Raw genomic sequence first — 21,587 nt, 5'->3', positions numbered from 1 at the left:
CACTTTCACATTGATTATTACAATTCATTCTAATCCTTTTTTAGTAAGCAGAAATTTTAGTTATGTAGTTCTCTGTAGTTTTTAGTTATTTTAAATTTAAAAAACCATGTTAGATTTTATTTCTTCTTTTTTTTAAGATTTTATTTATTTATTTGAGAGAGTGCACACATGAATGGGGGGAGGGGCAGAGGGAGAGGGAGAAGGAGACTCCCTGCTGAGCAGGGAATCCAATGTGGGGCTTGATCCCAGGACCCTGAGATCATGACCTGAGCCAAAGGCAGATGCTTAACCTACTGAGCCACCCAGGCACCCCTTGTTTTTTCTTCTTAATGTGCATTCAAGGAGAGAGGGAGTAGGAATGGGGATAGTATATCAGTTACCCAATTCTGATTTTTTAAAAACTACCAACAACTATAACTTGTATAACATACTATCTCCATTCCACTCCAACCCCCTCAAAATACTGTTTCTTATATATAATCAATATGATGTAGCAGCATTTAATGCTATCAAAGATGTCTGTTAGCCAGTAACTATACCTTTATTAGAAAATAGCAAGTTAAATTCTATTTAAAAAAAATAAGGTATTAATTGAAATTGTTTTTTAGTATGACTTTTTTCTGTAAGCCTGATTATTTTATTAATAATAGTCCCTGCTATTTTCTCAGAATATATATTGCCAAGCATTCTTTAAAGGCTAGTTTGAAATTTTAGCAGACATTTTAATACAATAATTTGTAAATATTTTTTAAAAATCTGATTCTAGGATGTCTTTTAAAAATGGTGTGACATCCAACTGATATAGAGCATCTTATTTATAATGTGGGCCAAGCACCATGCTGTAAACCAGTTACTATCATGATGATCAGATTGAAAATGAAATTGCATTTCTGTCAATTACTGAGTTGGCAACTGTTCAATATATCTTAGCAGCAAGATGAAGAGCGACGTCGGCAGCTGAGAGAGAGAGCTCGTCAGCTAATAGCAGAAGCTCGATCTGGAGTGAAGATGTCAGAACTTCCCAGCTATGGTGAAATGGCTGCAGAAAAGTTGAAAGAAAGGTCAAAGGCATCTGGAGGTGAGTTAAAGAATCTTGTATCATATTCTACAGACAACCCAGAAATCTGCAGTGGACCTTTGGGACATTTTATTCTTACTTCAAAATGTTGCATCAAATACATAGTTTCTAACCTATTGATATGTTGCAAAAATCCTATAGGAAGCTTGGTAAATCAGAAGATAACTCTTGCTGTTTTCCAAATCAACTTTTTGGCTTAATTTTTACTTTCTTAGAAGTACTTTCTTAGAATATGATTTAGGAAAAAACTCATACAGACTTTGGTTTATGACTCCCCATGATGCCTCATTAATTATAGAAGGAGTGAGTAAAATGTAATCAGGTCCTCATCATTTAGGTCACAAGACTTGTTAGTGGTGAGCTTTGGCGTGAAAGATTTTTGCTTGGAACTGGATCTTTAGAAAGTAGCTTTAACAGTGTTCTGGCCTCATAGCCTGATGTGTAAGGATTTGGGGTAAGCCCCATATCCATTTCTTCTTAGTCTCCTTATTCTAAGGTCTTCTTCAGTATCTGCAGAAATTATTCTCAGCTTGATGTTAGGACAGGACTATAGATACAATTAAGGAGAATTTTGATTTTGCCTCTTAATGCTCAATTTGGGCATCTTTAACTTGGAACTTTTTACATTTTTGTTTAAGAGGAGTATACTCAAGAGTCCTGTGGGTTATTTTGTTTTGTTTTGTTTTTTGGTTTTTTTAATTTCAAAGGTGTATAACCTATTTATCTACCAAAACATGCCAGGTACTTGTCCTGAGTTAATCTTAGAATGCTAAGATCACTCTGAAGAGTAGGCAAGTGTGGACTCGAATTAAGACCTTAGAGAACTGAAACAGAGGTAAGCTATTTCTAGGTCGATGATAAGTTTCTTCAAAGGAAACTGAAACTGACTGCTGTTATTTCTAATTGATTCCTTATATTAAAAATTTACTGTTGTAGAGAATTCCAGTTAATGCCTATAGCATATAAGTTTCCATCCCATAAATTTGAAAGCTGCTTTCCTAAACAGCTGTGTATCTGTCCCTCTGGTCTTCTCAGAATGTCTATCTTCTTAATCCTTCATCTTACTTTTCAACTCTTATCATTCAGAATTTTTATTGCAATTTCTACACTCTCTACTAGTTTTATAGTAACATCAGTAACTATTCATAGCTACATTTATATAATGCTATGATAATTTGCTTTCATTTACTATTAATAACAAGATGTTTCTTTGGCATCATAAAAATTCCAGGTATTCTAAGTAAGTCATAAAAATCTTTGCCTCCTTATATCTCAAAATATAGAAAAAAACTCATATTCTTGACCCTCCATATAAAGGTTCTAAAGCAACTAATGCTCCCTTCCTGTGGCATCATAAACTCATAGGAGAAACTCATAAACTCATGGTAATAATAGGATAGAGAGGCATCCAGTGTCTCTTTTATTATTTTTTTCAGTGGTGAGCAGATAATAATGCTATTTTAAATAAGCTGTAAACTCTGGGAAGGCTAAAAATGAAAAGTTTTAATTAATTATTATTTAGTATTGCTGTTTTTAGATAGTTTGGTTAATGTTAAAATGAAGTCTCAGAGTTCAGGCAGATGTCACTGGATGACAACAAAGGCTTTATCACAGACCATGAGTGGAGCGCACTCTTAAGGCTTCTCCAGCCCTGGTGCTGACTGGTCTTTCACTGCCAACTGGTCCATGTGCTCCCTCCTGATCTGTTCTTCTTTTCATGAGCTCTTCCAACTGCCTCCTGCTTTATGCCTTCTCATTTTTTTCTTTCTCCTCCTAGTCTAAGGTGGCACTTGACCTACTCTTTGAAAGACTCAAGCACACTGATCTTCATCTTTTCTTTCTTATATCTATTTTTATATATTTTTTATCTACTTTATTTTTATGGATAAACCTTGTACCTCCATCAATCAGATATTTGCTTTCCAGTAATCAAAGCCAAGCTTTTCTTCATCTATGAAGAGTCATAGGTAGGAAGGGTCATCTGTATAATTGGTCTTACCACTATAGTCCAACCCCAGTTGAGACTAAGCCAGGACTAGACTAGGTAGAGGGACTTCATCAATGTGACAACCCAAAGAATGGATATCTTCCCTACTTGGTAACTAGGGAATGTGAAGACCTGATTTTGGCATCATTCAGTAGTCAACAAAGTAAATAAAAACAAATGAGGATTGGATTTGCAAGCTGGCAAAGAAGTATAGACTAGAACAGGGAAAGCCAGGTGAAATGAAGATGGGATGGGGTTCAGTAAATAACCTATGAAAACCTGAAGAGTCTAGACTCTGTTCCCCAAGAAGATCAATGTGACCAGGGTCCATTTCATCAATGGGACACACTATATTTTCGATATTGAAAGCAGCCACATATCAGATGGTAGGCTCTTAATCAGAGCTAAGGTTGACCTACAACAAATGGAGGAACCCTTTTCCCTGACCTCAGTAAAGGTATATGGATCAGACTAGGTCTTCTCTGGCCTCAAGGTCTAAGCTGAAGCTGTTGAGGTTGGGAGTAGGGGAAGAGACCTTTAGGACAAGTGAGAGGGTAAAATTCTTGCCTGACATTCAACCACTATACGTATGCATTTATCTAATGAGCCGTGATAGTCACTGTGCTAGTCCAGGATTTAGCAAACTTCTGAAAAGGGCTGAAGTAGATATTTTAGGCTTTGAAGGCCTATGGTCTCTGTTTAAACTACTCACTACTGACCTTGTAGCCTGAAAGTAGTCTTGAACATGATGAATGGGCCTGCTAGTTATTTACCCCAAAACTGTGGCAGGCTAGATTCTCCCCCATGCTAGTTTGTTGATCCTTGCATAGCAAATTAGAAATTCACTTGGGTTCACAAGAGTCTAATTCCTAAGGGAAAATGACCTTATGAGGTTGATAAGTCAGGGGGAAAAATTAACAAATTAGTATCTACTCTTCTATTGTCTAGTGGGAATCATCTGGTCTGAATAAGGAATAATGTAAAAGGAGGAGAGAGAAATAAATAGAGACCAGCCAAATGGAGGATGAGGTTAGGAAGATTTTGGAAGCAGTGTTCCAGAGGGACAAAGGAGGGGGTATCAAAAGCTGAAATAATAACAAGGAAGCCACAGCCTGGGGAATGTGTTGAACATGATCATTACTCAGACTCATTGCCTGAACCTACTTGAAAAGCTTGCTTTTTTCTGTTCTCAAGCAGCAACCTGTCTCAGTGAGGAAAGGAAACTTAGTAAATTTGAGGTGAGGTGTGTTCAGCTTCATGGTGTCCATAGAAAATATACACAAGGAATTTTAGGTCCTGTGTATAGCCATGGTCAAGCAACCCACTTGCATCCTATTGCAACCAGAAATTGCCTAATTCTTGTGAAATAACAGAATCATATCTGTCCAAGGAGCTATAGGCTAGCTTTTACTTGTCCTCCTTTTGACATAATTTTAGGACTTACGAGATTATCAGGTGATATTGTAGTGTATATCATGTTTTTCAATTTCTGCATCATTCGGTAGTTATAGACCTATAATAACTTCATTTTAAAATCCTGGTTCTATGTTGGGGCCCCTGGGTGGCTCAGTTGGTTAAGCTTCTGACTTTGCTCAGGTCATGATCTTGGGGTCCTGGAATCAAGCCCCACATCGGGCTCCTGGCTTAATGGGGAGCCTGCTTCTCCTCTCCCTCTGCCTCTCCCCCTGCTCATGCTCTCTGTCTTTCAAATAAATAAATAAAATCTTAAAAGAAAAGAAAATCCTGGTTCTGTGTAGCATACTAGTGGGTTCATTTTATTGTATTGATCTTTACTGGTCAAGGTACAAGTGTTTGGGGACAAGGTTTAGTATTTTCATTGTTAGTTATATGATGTTGTGGTCTGAGAATATGGCCTGAATTTCTGCTTTGGGAATTAATAAGCTTTTATTTTGACCAAATAAATGGTAAACTTTTGTTAATGGTCCATGGTACTTGGAAAGAGGTATCTATCCTGTTTTAACATTATATCATATATTTACTATATATTATATGGTATATTAAATATGATATGTATGTTTTGTATTATATATATTTATTCTGTAGCTTATCACTTTGGTTTGAGTTAGGTTAGGGTTGTTTAACATCCCACTGGACATTGTTGCCACTCTTTGACTTAGATAAAGTAGTAGTGTTCTTTGTTTTTACATTTCAAGTGTATAAAGGAAATGTTTTTTTAATTTCACCCATGAGAATGTTTGTGTTCCTGTGTTGTCTTTATTTCAGTTACGGCAAATAGACTTATCTAAATTTGTTAAACCAAAATGAGATCTTACAGGCCTTCAGTAATTTTTATTTTCAGCTTCTGTTAATAATTATATTTTTATTGTGTTTTCTGTCTTATGTTTGATTTCTATAGTATAACTTTAAAAGTCATTAATTTTATAGGGACCTTCAATGAGAATTAAAAAATCATAATACAAGTGAGAAAATTTTTTCTGAATATATTTTCTGAATTTTTTTCTGAATATATTTTCATGATCACTTCAGTTTCTTTTTGTAAAAGTGCTTTTTTTACTGTCACCAGATACCCTTTTTTTTTCATTCAACTTATTTATAAATGGTAAGTGTTGTAAGACTCACCTTATTGCTATGCTATTAATCATACCACTGGGATTCCCATTTTGCTTATAGTGCTGCTCAGTGTCAGCTGGAATGCGCTGTCTCATTCCAATGCATATCCAATCTCCTTTTACCTTTTCTTGCATACATTATATGTGCCATATTTGTAAACCAACTTCTGTTGGGTCTCTAGTTTCTGCCATGCTCACCTACTGAGTTTTCAGTTGTTAGCCATAAAGATAGATTAGATAAAGAGATAGATGTCATAAACATAATATGTGATATCTCACACAGACACACATGCACTTTAGTTCTGCTAGGATGCATTTAGACCATTTCCACAGGTGTTAAGAAATGTGTAACATTAATGTTGAAAAGAATTCGAGAGTTTTTCCTAAAAACTGAAGTCACTGAATGGAAAGAAAGTAGAAGTCCATTCTTAAGAAGATTTGAGCTGTGTAGGAGGTCAATTTTTACTCTTGCCCTCCCCAATAGTAATCCTTTTATCTAGAGTTAGCAATACATATATAAACACTGGATTAACCCACTCAGCATTGCTGGTGAGTGGTAAACAGAGTTCATTTCACTGGAAATAAAATGAATGGCACCCATTTAACATCACACAGGAACCCAGCACTGTATATGTGAATAATGAAAGGAAGTACAAATTTCTACATATCCCCAGAACCTGAAAGTACCCATATCTGACCACATTTCCAGACTTAGCTGTTTCTTTTCATAGCCATGCCATCCTTCTAGTCACTCAGACAGGAGGGTCAATTTTGACGTCTGCTTCACACTTCTCCTCCTCACTATCCCTCCCCAACCACCCACTATCTACCCAATAGGTTTTCAAATTACATCATACCCACTCCCAATTCTTATATACTAGGTTAGGCTCTCTGTACTGCTTGCCTGGAGGTTATCACAGTCTCCAACCTTGATCTCCTGCCTCCAACCTTTCAGTTCTCCAGTCTGACATCTAGGTCAGCAGTCTCACTCACATGAAGGATGATGTCACATGCATAGTACACTCCTGTGGGCAACCCCTAGACCACTTTTTCTTTCACATAAGAAGGCATATCAGAGTGTAAGCAAGAGTGATATTTTAGGGATAATATTGAAGCCACTGTAATTTATAAAAGTCATAAACTTCAGTGCATATATTACTACTAATTATTTTATACATATTTCACAACTCATTACAATAAGACACTTAGATAGAAAGTTGCTTATATAGACTACTCTTAAAGAACACAGTGCTGATCATGTTAGAGCACCAGTATCTCTCCATTCCTATTAAGTAGAATTTAAACTTCCCATTCTGCCCTTCAGGGCTCTCTGCAGTTTTGCCTTTCAAGACTTACCTCCCATTATTTCCCTTTAAGTATGTTTTGAAGGTTAATGCTTCCAAAGAACAATTCCTGGTACTGTTGGCAAAGAATAATCTTTTCCTCTTTTGCATCTGCTCTGTAACTCCCTTTTACCCCCAAACACTTACTTGTCCTACCTGGTTTTGTAGTCACTTGAATATATATTTTTAAGGTGGAATAAGTGTCTTACACGATTTGGTATCTCAACATCTAGCAATGTTTTGTAAATTGTAGATACAGTGTGCAGAATGAATGTTGAATTTTATGCTTTCACTGTATGTTAATTATGGTCAGTCATAATCAATAGAGGCTGGTTGACAGCAACAAAGTACTGCACTCTAAAAACTGATAGTAAACTATCTCTGTCAGAGTAATACAAGGAAGTGTTCTAAACACTTATTTAGCACTCAGGAAATCCTTATTCATTCATTTATGTTTACTGTAAAATTATTTAGAGAATTTTTGAGGATAATGAAGATGCTAACATTTATGAAATTAGTTGTGCTAAACACAGCTGATTAGGAAATATCTCTCAGGGGTGCCTGGGTGACTCAGTCAGTTAAGTGTCTGCTTTTGGCTCAGGTCACGGGTCCCCAGGGTCCTGGGATCAAGCCCCATGTCTGGCTCCTTGCTTAGCAGGGAGTCTGCTTCTCCCTCTCCCTCCACCTGCCGCTCTCCCTGCTTGTGCTCTCCCTCTCTCTCAAATAAATACATGAAATCTTTAAAAAAAAAAAAAAAAGAAAGAAAATATCTCTCAACTGATTGTACTTAAATAATGTAGCCAAGTATAACGCCTTAGCATTTTGAAGGCATTTAGATACGTTTTTTCCCAGGGTCATTTCTCAATGTTTTTTTTTCTTTGTGGTGTTCTTCTAAATGGCTTACATAGTACATGGAACATCTTCAATAAATGTGAACTTTTATTATTAATATTAATGATCACAGTAAGTATTTACTTGGGGAGGCCCCAAATCAAATACAGAGGTATGCAGGGAAAAGGACAGATACTGAAGGATTAAGCCAAAACTATGGAATTTTAGAATTTTTCTATTGTAATAATGTTAGAATACCTCATTATTAATAAAAGTTGTCCAATAAAATATTAGTTGTAGAATAGTAAGGGTATTCTTTGACTTTCAGGGCTAGACAGGTATTTCTCTAAAAGGTACACTGCCTGTCAATAACAGAATTTAAAGCTAATCCTCTAACATGCAAATCCAATTATTGGTATGCTTTTTCAAACACATAAAATTCAAAACTACTTAACCAGTTTTATCATTTGGATTTAGAAAGGAAAAAAGTATAAAATAGAAAACTTTAATGTAAAAAAGCTCCATTAATTAATTGTGACCTAAAACATTTTACTAAGTATATAAAAAATAAGGTAAGACTTCCTCATTTCCATGTATTTAGTTTTGAATAGTAACAGTTTTTCCCAGGTTTCAGTCTCCCAAGATGTACTGTTCTAATTGTTTCTGAACTTTCTTTTGCATAAAGTACTGTCTATTCCAGTCTCAATCTTGTCTCTTAATTTATCCATAATGCTTTTATGGTAATAGTCATTAATAGTAGAAAAGCATTCAAGTCTTCATGCAAATGATTTAAATATAGCTACAAGTTTATGAAGAATGATTTGTTTCTTTATACATTTATATCTAATAAATGCTAAAAATGAAATTTAGAAGTATTATTTAATGACTTTATTACCAAATCAACTTTATTTTTGTATGCTGTTATTGGAGATTACTTACACATTACAACTTGAGATATAGGGACTTGATGAGCTCAGTGACTCAGAGACCACATGTGGCAAATTGTCAAAACCTTTGTATCTGCTTTGATGTGACAATTCATCTTTGACATGTGAATGTAAAATATAAATGTTAATCCAGTAGTGAAAAGTGACCTAAAACTGATTTCTTGCTGATCTGCGTCAGACCATATTTGAACAGCTGTCATTAGAGTACTGGGTTTTCTACTTTAGTGTTTTGGATAAATGATATAAAATAGAAATAATATACTAACATTATTGCTACATGTTCCTACAGATGAAAATGATAATATTGAGATAGATACTAACGAGGAGATTCCTGAAGGCTTTGTTGTAGGAGGTGGAGATGAACTTACTAACTTAGAAAGTGACCTTGATACTCCCGGTAATTTCAAATTATATTTTACATCCTGCTGCATGGCAATCTTTATCATTTATATTTTTATTATTATCTCATCAATAATGATAATAAATTCTTTTTGTAGTTTTATTATAGCTTATGACATCACAAATCATTTAGCTAAATCCACTTTCCATCAGTTTTATGTTATTGTTTTAGATTTAATGTCAAAATTAGCAATAAAATTGGAATATATTGTACTTTGTATATTAAAGTTTATTTTTATATTTTATATGAGACAATTTATAAGCATTCAAAAATTGGTTTCGCATCTCAGCCTAAATATTTTGATGTGTTGTTGTAAGGTATAGATGTAGTACCTATGGAATACTTTAAATGTAAACATCACCATAGATCAAATTTTCTGACTTGGTTTAGAATTGATAGTCTTAGTTGTAATATTATTTTGCAAATTTTGTGCTTACTTTAAATATTTAAATAATACTAATAAATTAGTTTACACTACTCAATAACTAATTACAATAAGACACTTTGAAAATTGCTTATATAGACTGCTATTAAATTAATCTCATATCTTATGTCAGTAAATATTATACCAATAATCACTAAGCTATTGTTTAAAATATAAAGATACTCATAGTTTAATAGATGAGTGTTCTAGATGCATTGCCTTTAGAAGTCAGCATCAGATAGCAATCCAAAGCTTTGTATACCTAAGAGGTTCCATAAATGCTTTTTGAATTAAATTCTTATAGCAATAAAAAGTGTTTGGTGATCTCTCTAGACTTAAAGGTGAGGACATGAAGTCCCTAATATTTATCTTTTCCCGTAAAAAGCTAAAGGGAGTGAGAACAGGTATTCTTCTTCCCAACCCTGGCATGCCCCTTCATTGCTAACCTGCTTTGTTTCTTCTTCCTCTGTTTGAAATCATGCTGTTATTTCTCCAAGAAACAATCAACCGGTGTCTTCCTGACTATAAGGAGCACTCAAGAAAACCCATGCCCTTTCTCAGTAGCTCCTTCATGGTCTAGTATTAAACTATACTTTTACTAAATAGAAGTCAGCATATTTGTAATTGTGCGAATCCAGGAGAATACTGATATTTGAGGAAAATTTTTAAATGTTTTACCCAAAATCGGGACTACCTTTTGCTTCTTTCTATTTAAAATATAGCAGAACTTGGTAAGTTTGATTTTTTTTTCTTTTTGAATAAGTTTTTTATTGTTGCTTATCCACCCCCTCACCACAACCACCACTAAAGGTTTTATCAGAAACCAGTAACACCCCTTTCCTGCTGAGAGCATCCATAGGTACAGAATTAAGGCCTTAAGATTCAATTTATGGAAGTATAAAATCATTGTCAGTAAGTGATACATATTTTCTGATTTTGCAGAAAAAATTAGCACTTCTTAGATAAGGTGAGGGGAGTTTTCTGGTTTTAGTTGTAGCAACTTAGTGGAATACTTTAAAGGTTGGTTAATAATAGGGCTAGGGGCATCTGGCTGGCTCAGTTGGTAAAGCATGGGACTCTTAATCTCTGGGTCATGAGTTTGAGCCCCACGTTGGTTGTAAAGATGACTTAACAATAAATAAATAAAACAAACTTTTTAAAAAATGGAAGAGACACTCCCAATACTTCCATTCACATTAAAAAAAAAATATGTTAGGGCTAACAGGCTTGACTCTTGTCCTTTTTAAAAACTCTCCTACTTCATGTATGCCAAACAAGAAAACACATCTCAGTCTTCCTATTTTTGGAGTTAACTAATATATTGTTTACAACTCTCAAGCATGCCAATAAGTCTCAGCATATGCATAGGACAGACTTTGCAATCCAGACTATAGTTTATTTCATAGCAATAAGAAATAGGAATACAAACTGGAATCTGGAAGCACGTAGCATGTATTATGATTTTTAGCCTTTCTTTATTTTCCCCCAAATTCTTTTTTTAATATGTATAAAAAAGTCATAATGTTTTAATAATAAATTGTTTAATCTTTATCTTGGTTTGACCATAGTTCATCAGATATTGTTTAAAAGAGAAGCCTGACAATATAAACTGACCAATTTGCATGAAAGTAATGATAATAGCATTTATTAAGAGTCTTATAATTAGAAAACTTATTAATCTTTATGAAAAATATCATTCACCAAATGGTTGGCTTGTCCTTTGCAACCATTTTATTAAAGAGTTGCTTTGAGTGAATTTGTTTAAATGGAATTGTTTTCTGAATTATTTTAGTATTAAAGATGAATGTACCTGCTAAAAATAATTTAAAATTATTTAATTTAAAAATTATAGCTGTATTTTATTTATTTTTAATGTCTGTCCATATTTAATACATTCCAAAATGTGATTACTGTATTTCTGCCTTCTAATTCTAAGGTATTTTTTAAACTTATGCACTGTTTCAATGCTGGGCATATATGTACATGCTTAAACATGGGATTCTAGCAATGTATACATGACTGAGATCATGTTAAGGACTTGTTTTAATATGGTATTATGTGTATAAATTTAATATACTAGAAGAATTGAAACAAATAATATAACTTAAGAGTAAAATGTATTGCCTCTTTTAAATATCTACTTTGTAGATAGCTTGTTTTATTATGTATAACCTATGCAGTTACTTATATAAATGTGTACATCTAATACAGGCTTAGGTTTTCAGGTAAGCATAGCCACTACTAACTATATAGTGTAACTGAATGGACTTAAGTTATATTCACTATATTCTTTAAGGGGACTGATTTGGGGGAAAATATACATATATATGTGTATGTGTGTGTGTGTATATATATATGTGTATATATATATATATACACACACAAAGAATATGCTAAGAGACTAGATCTTAATTGTTCCCACCACAGAAAAAGAAATGATAATTATATGATGTGATAGAGATGATAACTAATGCTATGGTGGTAATTATATTGCATTATATAAATGTATCAAGTCATCACACTGTTCACATTAAACTTACACAATGTTATCTATAACAACTGTATCTCAATTAAAAAATATATAGGGGCGCCTGGGTGGCTCAGTCGGTTAAGCGTCTGACTCTTGATTTCAGCTCAGGTCATGATCTCAAGGTTGTGAGATGGAGCCCCTCATCAGGCTCTGTGCTCAGCAGGGAGTCTGCTTGAGATTCTTTCCCTCTCTCTCTCTGCCCCTCCCTCCCAGCATGTGCGCACGTGTGCTTGTTCTCTCTTTCTCTCTAAAAAATAAAAAATAAATAAAATTTTTTTAAAAAGTGTTCTTTAAAAAAAAAGGGGAATATAGTTAACATACCTAAAGACTACTCAGTTATAATATAGTTATATAGTATGTATTACAGTTTGTATATATTTGAAGAGTTCTGCATTTGTCAGGTCTGATATGTTATTTCACAAGCCTAATGTCTTTCTTTAAAATAATAGTAATATTTTTATGATGTCCCCTAAATTGATAGCCTGCACATCTTAATGCATCTCAGTCATTCATAGTGTTTGTGTGTTTAACAGAACAAAACACTAAGTTGGTGGACTTGAAGCTAAAGAAGCTCCTAGAAGCTCAGCCACAGGTGGCAAATTCACTCTCCAGTGCCGCACAGAAAGCTATAACTGAGAGCTCAGAGCAAGACATTAAGGTAAACCTTACTTGTTTAAAATATTTGACTCCGTATCTGTGTATTCTAGCTTCCACTGGCACTTTATAATCCTAAAATCAATTTTACAGATTCTTTACATTAAGATTAAGCTATAAAATTTTTTATTGAATAGCTAATCAATTAAGTAGCAATATGGTAATCAGTATTCATACACTATTTTCCAGAGAAACTACTACTTTAAATTGATGTGTTGGTGAAAGTAGAAACTATTCTTGACTTCTATATGTATTCATATTTTACTAGGAAGAATATTGTTAAGAGAATTCCAGCATTTTTTCCTATCATCCTCAACCTTTGACCTGTTTAGATGAACTAGAATTAATGTTAATACCCGAAGATGGTATGTGATTGTATATAGAGCTCCTTGCGTGTTTTGTGCCAGTATGAATCTTAACTTGGGTAAGATTTTAGCCAAAATGCCACATGAGATTATTTTGATTTACACTATTTATATTATCCCCATGAAGCCATCCATCCCCCTTTTCTCACATGGCATCATTAATATTTCTGTAGTTTTAGGGCACTGGTAGTCCTGTATAACTTTTCACCCACCTGCGGATGATGGGGACTGCCCTGCTGACTGAAAGGATCTCCTTCTCTGACAACAGAGATGCTTTGAAGTCCCAAAACAATGACTTTCATTGCTTTTCCCCTATACTATTGGTTTCTATAAATTGGTGATGAAAGTGTGTGGCATCACCAGAGGACTTCTGGTCTCTATCTTTGAACAAAAGGAAGCCTGGATCAGGTCTGATTTTTTGCGTTCAATTTAGCTTTCTGCGGTGGATTTAAGGCAGAATGACGCTGGCCTAAGAATAATACAATGGATTGAAAAGGCTAACTGAATTAGTGGGTTTAGAGGAATACATTTGTAAAGTGACAGAAGTCCCTAGTCATAAAAACGTTTCTTAAGATGGGATTTGCTGGCTAATCGCACTGATATTTTAGCATGTTGCCAGGCCTCAAAAAATTTAGCGCTGTTTGTTTATTTTGGTAAAGACTTGAGTTTTAAACTATCGGGCAATCATTATAATGATAACAGTAAGAATACACACTTTTCTTAAACAAACAAGCAAATAAGTAAAAGACGAAATTGTTTCTGTCCTAGCTGCATAGCTAGCATACTATAAGCATGATCCCAATGATAAAAGATATTATATAAGTTCAAAAATAAAACAGAGGTATTTTTATTCTTAAGGTTTAATTGTCTAAATAGATGAAATTGGTTTTGCTTTCTAAGAAAAGTTCTTATGTTGTGATTTTTAAAGTTATTTCATCAAAAGGTGTGCTTTAAACAGCTTGTCCTTGTGTGAATCTTTTTGGTTAAGATTTTTTAAATGGTGCTTATAAAGAACATATAGAGTCCATCTGTTCTCTTGAAGCTTTCAGCATTGATTTGGGGTTTTATTTTTTTTTCAATAAAATGCAGTTTACACGTTTATAAATGAGGCATTCTGTGTTTGTGGAAAAGGATAAACTGTTACCTTCCCTTGAGGATTCTGTATCCCGGGCCTCCTTGAGGCTAGAGAATAGGCCATTGGAGGACTCCCTCATTACTGATTGTCTCAATGCAGAGGAAGGGCAAAGTCTTGGTAGCTTTTGATAACCAGTTTCAGCATTCAGCAGGCTTAGCTATTAGTCATGCATCTTAGCCTTTCCCTATTTACTTTCAAAACACTTAATAAAAATAATAAAAGATTAGGTATAAAATGAAATATTTGTTTGGTACACAGCACCTCGGTATCTGCAGCTTCCACACACCACAGTAGTTCAGTCTTCTGGGATATTTCTTGTTGATAGAACCATTTGAATTTGTTACCAGTATTAACATAGGAAGCTCTGGAAAAGATAATTGTAGTTTCCTTAGCTGTAAAGGGCTTACTTACAAATCTGGCTTTGGAAAGTTATAGCTGATGAAATGCAGTTCAGTGGGGTAGTATTATAATCCTACCTTTTAGCCTTCATCCGGCATTAGTGGTTTATCTCAATGGGCATAAAATTAGAAACTAGTTCTTCTTGTCATACAAGTCTGTGGGACTGTACAAACTGAGGGGGCAGAATAGTGGGGGAATAGAAAGAAACAACATGGCTTTTAAATGATAGATATCATTGGGAGAAGACACGGGTTTGCAGTGTCTAATGAATCAAAGTTATCAAGAGTGATCCTCCATCTAAACCATGTCTCCCGAAGTTTTGGTTACAGGAAACAGAACTTGTAGTTGAACTATTTAGAGCTCTTTAAAATCCTTTTTCTTTCAAAAAGTTTCTGACTTGGCATTATCTTAAATCAGTAGAAGTTGTTTTACTTATATGTAATTTCATGTTTATACAATCAAGACTGTCTTACTATGTTTTACTTTTAGAATGGCACAGAAGATCTCCGGACTGAGCGATTACAAAAAGCAGCAGAACGATTTAGAAATCCTGTTGTGTTCAGCAAGGATTCTACAGTCAGAAAAACTCAACTTCAGTCTTTCAGTCAATATGTTGAGAATAGACCAGGTAGGAACACTTTTAGAAATGTTTTCCCATCTTATGATTTAATAGTATTTAGCTTTATATATAAATATATATATTTATATATATAAAAGCTGATAATGTAAGTCCACATTTCAATACACAAATATCAAGCTTTATAATAATTTTACATGTCTTCCCCCCCCCCCTTTTTTTTAAGAGATGAAAAGGCAGAGATCAATACAGGAAGATACAAAGAAAGGAAATGAGGAGAAGGCAGCGATAACTGAAACTCAGAGGAAGCCATCAGAAGATGAAGTGCTTAATGTATATTAATTTTTTGTGTGGTTTCATGATTGCTGATAATTCCAAACTGTATGTGGAAATAGTGCCTTTATTTGTTAAAATGAGATGTTAGGTTTTTTAAGATGTCAATCTCCAGTGCATTCAAAGCAGAGTGAGAGGGGTGCACTGTTGAATTAGTCTGCAGTGTGGTGATAATTGTCAGATAAAAAAAATGAATTTTTCAGAGTTCCACAGCCCCAGCTTCCTTGAGACATTTCCATCAGGGCACTTCCCATAAAGAGATTCCAGTATTGATCTACCGGGAGGATTTTAATTATTACAATAGCAGATACCGCAGAGCTGCAGTTAGAGGGAAAAGTCACATGAGACCTGCTAGAATTTCTCAGCCAACCCATTTTGTTGGCTTGGGTTAATGGGTGTTCAACCTTTCCATTATCCAGATCAGCCGTGAATTACTAGCTGAATGATGTTTGCATTAATATAATATATATGGTAATTTCTTCACTTAATTAACGGGGAGGTTCAGCTCAGTAGGGGTATGGGCTGATCATGTGTAAAATTGATTTGTGAGGGAAATATTTGATAGACCGCAGGGAGAAAGCTGCTTTTGATGGACAGCTGCGGGACAGAAGCAGGAAGAGCAAGTTTTAACTTGAATTTTTGTCTGGAAGCATAGCTCTCTGTAGTGGTGCTACTTTTTTAGTATCTATAGTTTGTGTAAAATATTTTCTTTGTTTTGACTGTTAAAATAGTCTTTGTTGGGTTTTTAAATCCTTGTAAGTACACTCAGAATTACAAATAACAAATGAGGGTCCTAAAAACTTCTCACTTTTAAGTTGTACTAAGACAGATTTTAGTATATAGAATAGCTCACTGACCTATCATGATGGAACGTTTGGTATAATTTGTAAGTTGCAGAATACTTGAGTATACTATATACTCACACTAAAGAAATCTGCTGATAAACTTTTTTACTATTTTTAATTGAGCCAGTCAGTAGAAACAATGAACTTTATGTGTTGCTTATCATTTTTGCTTTCTTAGATCTTTCTTACTCATGTTGTCTTTGCAGACTACTATGTTTTGTCCCTTTGGATGGGAATGAAAAAGGTCCTTTTTGAAAATGCTCTGCTGTATGGCAGATAGATACAAAAAGCATTCACCAGGTTATTCCAGATTTTAAAATTACCATTGGCATATATTGTTATAATTTTTTGTTATTTTTCATATTGAGATGGGAGAATATCCATTTTTATGAATCTTTAAAAAATACAGTAACTTATTTGATATGCTATCCTGAGCAACTCTCAGTTTTATGATTTTGTAAAATATATTTCACCTTTAAGTTTGTCAACTACCATAATCAATTTAACAGTAAGCTGGTATAAATTGAGTTCACGTGTGAATTTACTAGTTCCAAAGATATATAAATTACACATATGGTTAGATATATTTATTGATCATGAGAATTCCAAAATATGCTCATAATTCTTAATTTTGTTTCTTGTTTAAGGAGACATAATTCCTAATGGCTTCTTAGAGATTAATATGCTTCTAGGTAGGGAAGGGATTTGATAGAAGAGATTGTTCACGTTTGTTTCTCTGAATACATAATATTATAAGTGCTGATGTTAGTAGTGGTGGTGGTGAAAGTAATCACTCAAGCATTTCTTCAGTATTCCTCAGCTACTTAGGAAACTTAGTTCTAGAAATGTCACAAGGTAAACTGGTATTCCAAAGGGAGCTATAATTAATCCATTTGTTACTATTCCATAAATAATAACCCTACCCCCTAATGATTTAAATGTGTAATATGAAAGTAAAAATTAAGACTATATTGGTACATTATAAGAGAACTGCTACCTTCAAATAAAACTTTTAAGGATAATTTTTTAAACACGGATGACTGTAAAAGTAAAATTTCAAATTGAAATCCAAATTTGGTTAGATGGAAGAATTACCAAATCAGTCTACTAGTTGCATTAGAGCTTATGTAGCAAGGTTTGAAACCACCTGTCAAGTTAGAATTCGCAGCTACAATAATTAGTGATACATCAACAGAATGACATGTTCAAGTACAGGAGCCAGCTGGAGGGAAAACGAGATATTCGAAACTTCTCTTTTATCGTTTTTAAAAAGTATTTTAAATAGTATATTTACTATAAAATCAAGAAATGTGTCTCTTTAATTTTGTATTTTTGTAGGAACAAATCTGGGTGGTTTTTTTTTTTTCAGAATAGATACTTTAAGAATCATTTCCTTAGTAAAGCTCCATTTTTTTTATATGGCACATTTGAATGAAAGGTGTCATTGGTATTTGTTTTGACAGTCACCAAGGGGAAAATTATCTTCCCTCCTTGTCCATGCTTAAATAACTCTGACTTTACTCTAGGGGGAATTTTTTTTCTCAGTGCTAACTTTTTAAATATGGCAAATCTGGTTGTTGAATTATAATATGAAACAGCTGAGATTTTCTCTATTTATAAAAGTTTTGTTATACATAACATATAAGAAAATTTTTTGAATCACAGGGAGTTGCTTTTTCATACTAAGGGTGATACTAACAGTGTATTTGGTTCTCTAGGTAAGTGCTTTACTAAGTGTTTGTAGAAAGGAAAAATGCAACTTACAAGTGATTTTTTTTTCCTTCCTGTTTGTTCTCGTTAACAGAAAGGGTTCAAAGACACCAGTCAGTATGTTGTAGGAGAATTGGCAGCACTAGAGAATGAGCAAAAGCAAATTGACACCCGTGCCGCGCTGGTGGAGAAGCGCCTTCGCTATCTCATGGACACAGGTACGGTGCCCAATTACACTGTAAACAGTTTTGGCAAATTGAGCGTTCACAAACTCTTATAGAGTTTTGGAAGTGTGAATCTTTGAAGCCTGAATGTTCAGCAGAACTGCCTTGAAAATAAAAAGGCTGCGATTTGCAGCCACCTCTCTGGGCCCTGGTGATAAGAGTGCCTTCATGGGAAGTGATAACTCGCCCTGATACCGTGTGAGCCAGCACTATTGAACAGTGTGCTCATCCATGCAGAGTTGGAATACACATCTGTGCCTCATTGATATGCCACTGCTTAAAAAAAAAGTAAGATCTTCACTGTTCTACTGATTCATTGGGAAAAAAAAAAGATTTGGCCAGCTAAAGCCATGTACTGCATGAAACAGAGCACTATGCATAGGGGACGGCTCCATGGACTAGATCACTGAAATTTGAGAATACTATCTGGTTACTGATGCTCCACAGTTTTTTTTTTTTTTTTTCCCCAAGAGAACAGGTTTTTAAAAGTCTGTAATAGTTTGTGTCACAGTTGCATTTGAAAGGATTAAGGTATATAGGAAGGTTTATAAAAATGAGTTAGAACAGCAAGTTAGCTCCTAACCAGAGGGTAGATTGACATTTAATGCTGATTGCCAATAGTGATTGTATAGATCTAAGTGCACAGTGAGCTACTGGAAGAAAAAAAACAGTGTATTTAAGGAAAAACAGTATATTTTAAGGGAATATATGTATTTGTTTAAAATGCTGGTCCTACAAAAGGGGTAAAAATGAGAAATATATACAAATTATTCATACCAAATTAAAAGTAAATTATATTAAGAAAAAATGTCAAAATGTAGGAGTGGAAAATTCATTCCTTTAATTAACTGCTTTAATTGTATTGGCTGTGTAAAAGTTAGATTAGTAAAATAGTAAAGTAGGTTAGTAAATTAGTAATAGTAGATTAGAATTCTTTCCTGAACTTCTTCTGTATTTGCCGAAAATATATTTACAATTAACTCCTCCAAAAATAAGCATTTATATGGGACGTTTGAAAATGCCTACATTAGTGAAATCAGAACATATTAGAACAGGAAGAGACCTTTGGCTTTATCTGGCCCAGTGGGTTTCAAACTGTGTTCTGTGGAGCCCTAAAGCTTCTTCAGAGGCACCTTGGGGCTGCCAGGACAATAAGAGAGCAGAAAGCAGACAGGCGTCTGGATTTCCTACCTTACTTCAAACAGAGCAGCTCCCAGTTTATTTGAAATAGCAGTCTCTTGGAAGAGTTCATTTAAAGAAAAGATTCTGCTTAAAATTAAAAAAAAAAACAAAAAACCCAACTTATTTTTTGAGAACTATTGCCTTCTTATTGTAGAGAGGAGACAGTTATAGGAAAAGCTCAAGGTCACACAGATCATTAAGTGGCCGACCTTGGACTAGAATTCAAGTCACCAGAACCCTCTCATACAGCATCCTTCCCACTATACTAGATTACCTAAAACATATTTATTGTTGCGCTAACAACTTATATGTACGCTCAGTCTTACACATTTGTGTAGATTCAACAAGTATCCTGTAAACCAGTATATTGTTTCGTATTTGTATTTTCCCTTTGTTTTCTAAGGGATTTTGAAAATTTTAGTTATGTTAGCTGTATAAAAAAATGTAAATACCCGGTAGTATAACTTCTATACACATTTTTAAATTATTACCTTTAAATATTTTGAGGAGGCTAATTTATTTTCTTTTTTTTAATTTAATTTTATTATGTTATGTTAATCACTATACATTACATCATTAGTTTTTGATGTAGTGTGAGGCTAATTTCTTTTAAACACATTCTTTCAATACTCTTTCCTCATTGTGTTGGATAAATTAGATGTTACTATAGAAGGAACCTTGTGCCACTAGGAAAAAAGCTGGAAATTTGGTTTCCTTCCCTTTTTTCATACTTGGAGCCTGATTTATTGAAGATTCTAACCAAAACAGACTCAAGTTCTCCTTCCCATCCCACATATTACTGGTGAAGCTTTGAAGTGGCCCCATTCCACCTACAGATCATTTATATTCTGAAAAACGGTTATGGACTACAGATTGATTCTAGAACGTCCTTGGGGCTTGATTTTCCTTATTGCATAAGACAGAATATGTTTTACACTGGGTCGGCTGCTGCAGATTCAGACTAAATTTGACTTGGTTCCTCAACTTGGTAAGGTCCAGCAATTAACCTGGACTGTATTGAACCTCCTCCTCCAGACCAAATAATTGTTTCTCAAGATTTGCCTAAAGCCTCGTTAGCATCTGAAGTAAGAGATAAGGTGTTAGAAAGAGAAAGCATATATTCATCTTTTTCCTTTTTGGGGTTCCAACACTTCCAAGTTTCCATTTGTTATAGTAGTTAGTACTTTTTTTCCTGATATATTAGAGTTTTCTATGCAGTTTCTGAATCTCAGGCTCAGAATTATGCAGAGCAGATAGCATCCATATTCCTTCTGTGGTGAAACTGAGGCTCGGATAGGGAAGTGACTCATTTAAGAAGGCCTAAATAGTAATGGCTGAGTTAGGGCTTGAGCTCAAGTTTTTGGATTTTCTAGCTCTTGAGTCAGTCCCCTTTTCCCACCACCATATGTTCTTTACCGAACAAAACATACTTTATCTGCTATTTCAATTTTTATATACTTCTAGATACTGACTATATACAAATTTCTTTATTGATTTGAAACTCACATATCACAAAATTAACCATTTTAAAGTATACAGTTCATTAGCATTTAGTACATTCACAGTGTTACACAATCACCACCATTTCCAGAGGTTTTCCTCACCCTAAACAGGAAGTCTATACTTATTAAGCAATAATTTCCTATTTTCTCCTCTTATAATCCCCTGGAAATCTCTAATCTCCTTTCCGTCTCTAGGAATTTGCTTTATTCTAGATATTTCATGTACGTGAAATCAAACAGTTGTCCTTTTGTGTCTAGCTTCTTTCACTTTACATAATGTTTTCAAGGCTCATCCATATTGTAGCATGTGCCACTACTTCATTTCTTTTTAGGGTTGAATAATATTCCATTGTATGTATATAACCACATTTTGTTTATCCATTCATCCAGTGGTGGACATTTGGGTTATTTCCACTTTCTGCCTACTATGAACATTGTATACAAGCATTTCTTTGAATCCTTATTTTCAGTTCTTTGGGGTATATACCTAGGATTGGAATTGCTGGGTTATATGTTAACTCTCTAACTTT

At 34.3% G+C, this 21,587-nt stretch overlaps 1 protein-coding gene across 12 annotated transcripts in view; it reads left to right on the top strand.

The window, feature by feature from the left end:
- EHBP1 (EH domain binding protein 1) overlaps positions 1–21,587 on the top strand; it is a 709,442-nt gene that overhangs the window by 648,771 nt on the left and 39,084 nt on the right. For 11 of the 12 annotated variants that reach the window (XM_088026509.1, XM_088026513.1, XM_088026508.1 and 8 more), the window contains 6 exons: positions 931–1,078; positions 9,067–9,174; positions 12,665–12,789; positions 15,174–15,312; positions 15,488–15,594; positions 18,244–18,367. In XM_088026509.1, coding sequence (XP_087882635.1) covers positions 931–1,078; positions 9,067–9,174; positions 12,665–12,789; positions 15,174–15,312; positions 15,488–15,594; positions 18,244–18,367 — 751 coding nt within the window. The remainder of the gene's footprint in view (positions 1–930; positions 1,079–9,066; positions 9,175–12,664; positions 12,790–15,173; positions 15,313–15,487; positions 15,595–18,243; positions 18,368–21,587) is intronic. The other variant, XM_088026518.1, reaches the window with a different exon arrangement.

The sequence above is a fragment of the Eumetopias jubatus genome, unplaced genomic scaffold, assembly GCF_037043125.1.
Source record: "Eumetopias jubatus isolate StellerSeaLion01/CBP00866 unplaced genomic scaffold, mEumJub1_p1.0 scaffold_9, whole genome shotgun sequence".
In the NCBI taxonomy this organism is placed as follows: domain Eukaryota; kingdom Metazoa; phylum Chordata; class Mammalia; order Carnivora; family Otariidae; genus Eumetopias; species Eumetopias jubatus.
The sequence above is the reverse complement of the archived record's forward strand: the minus strand, read 5'-3'. Positions and strand labels throughout refer to the sequence as shown.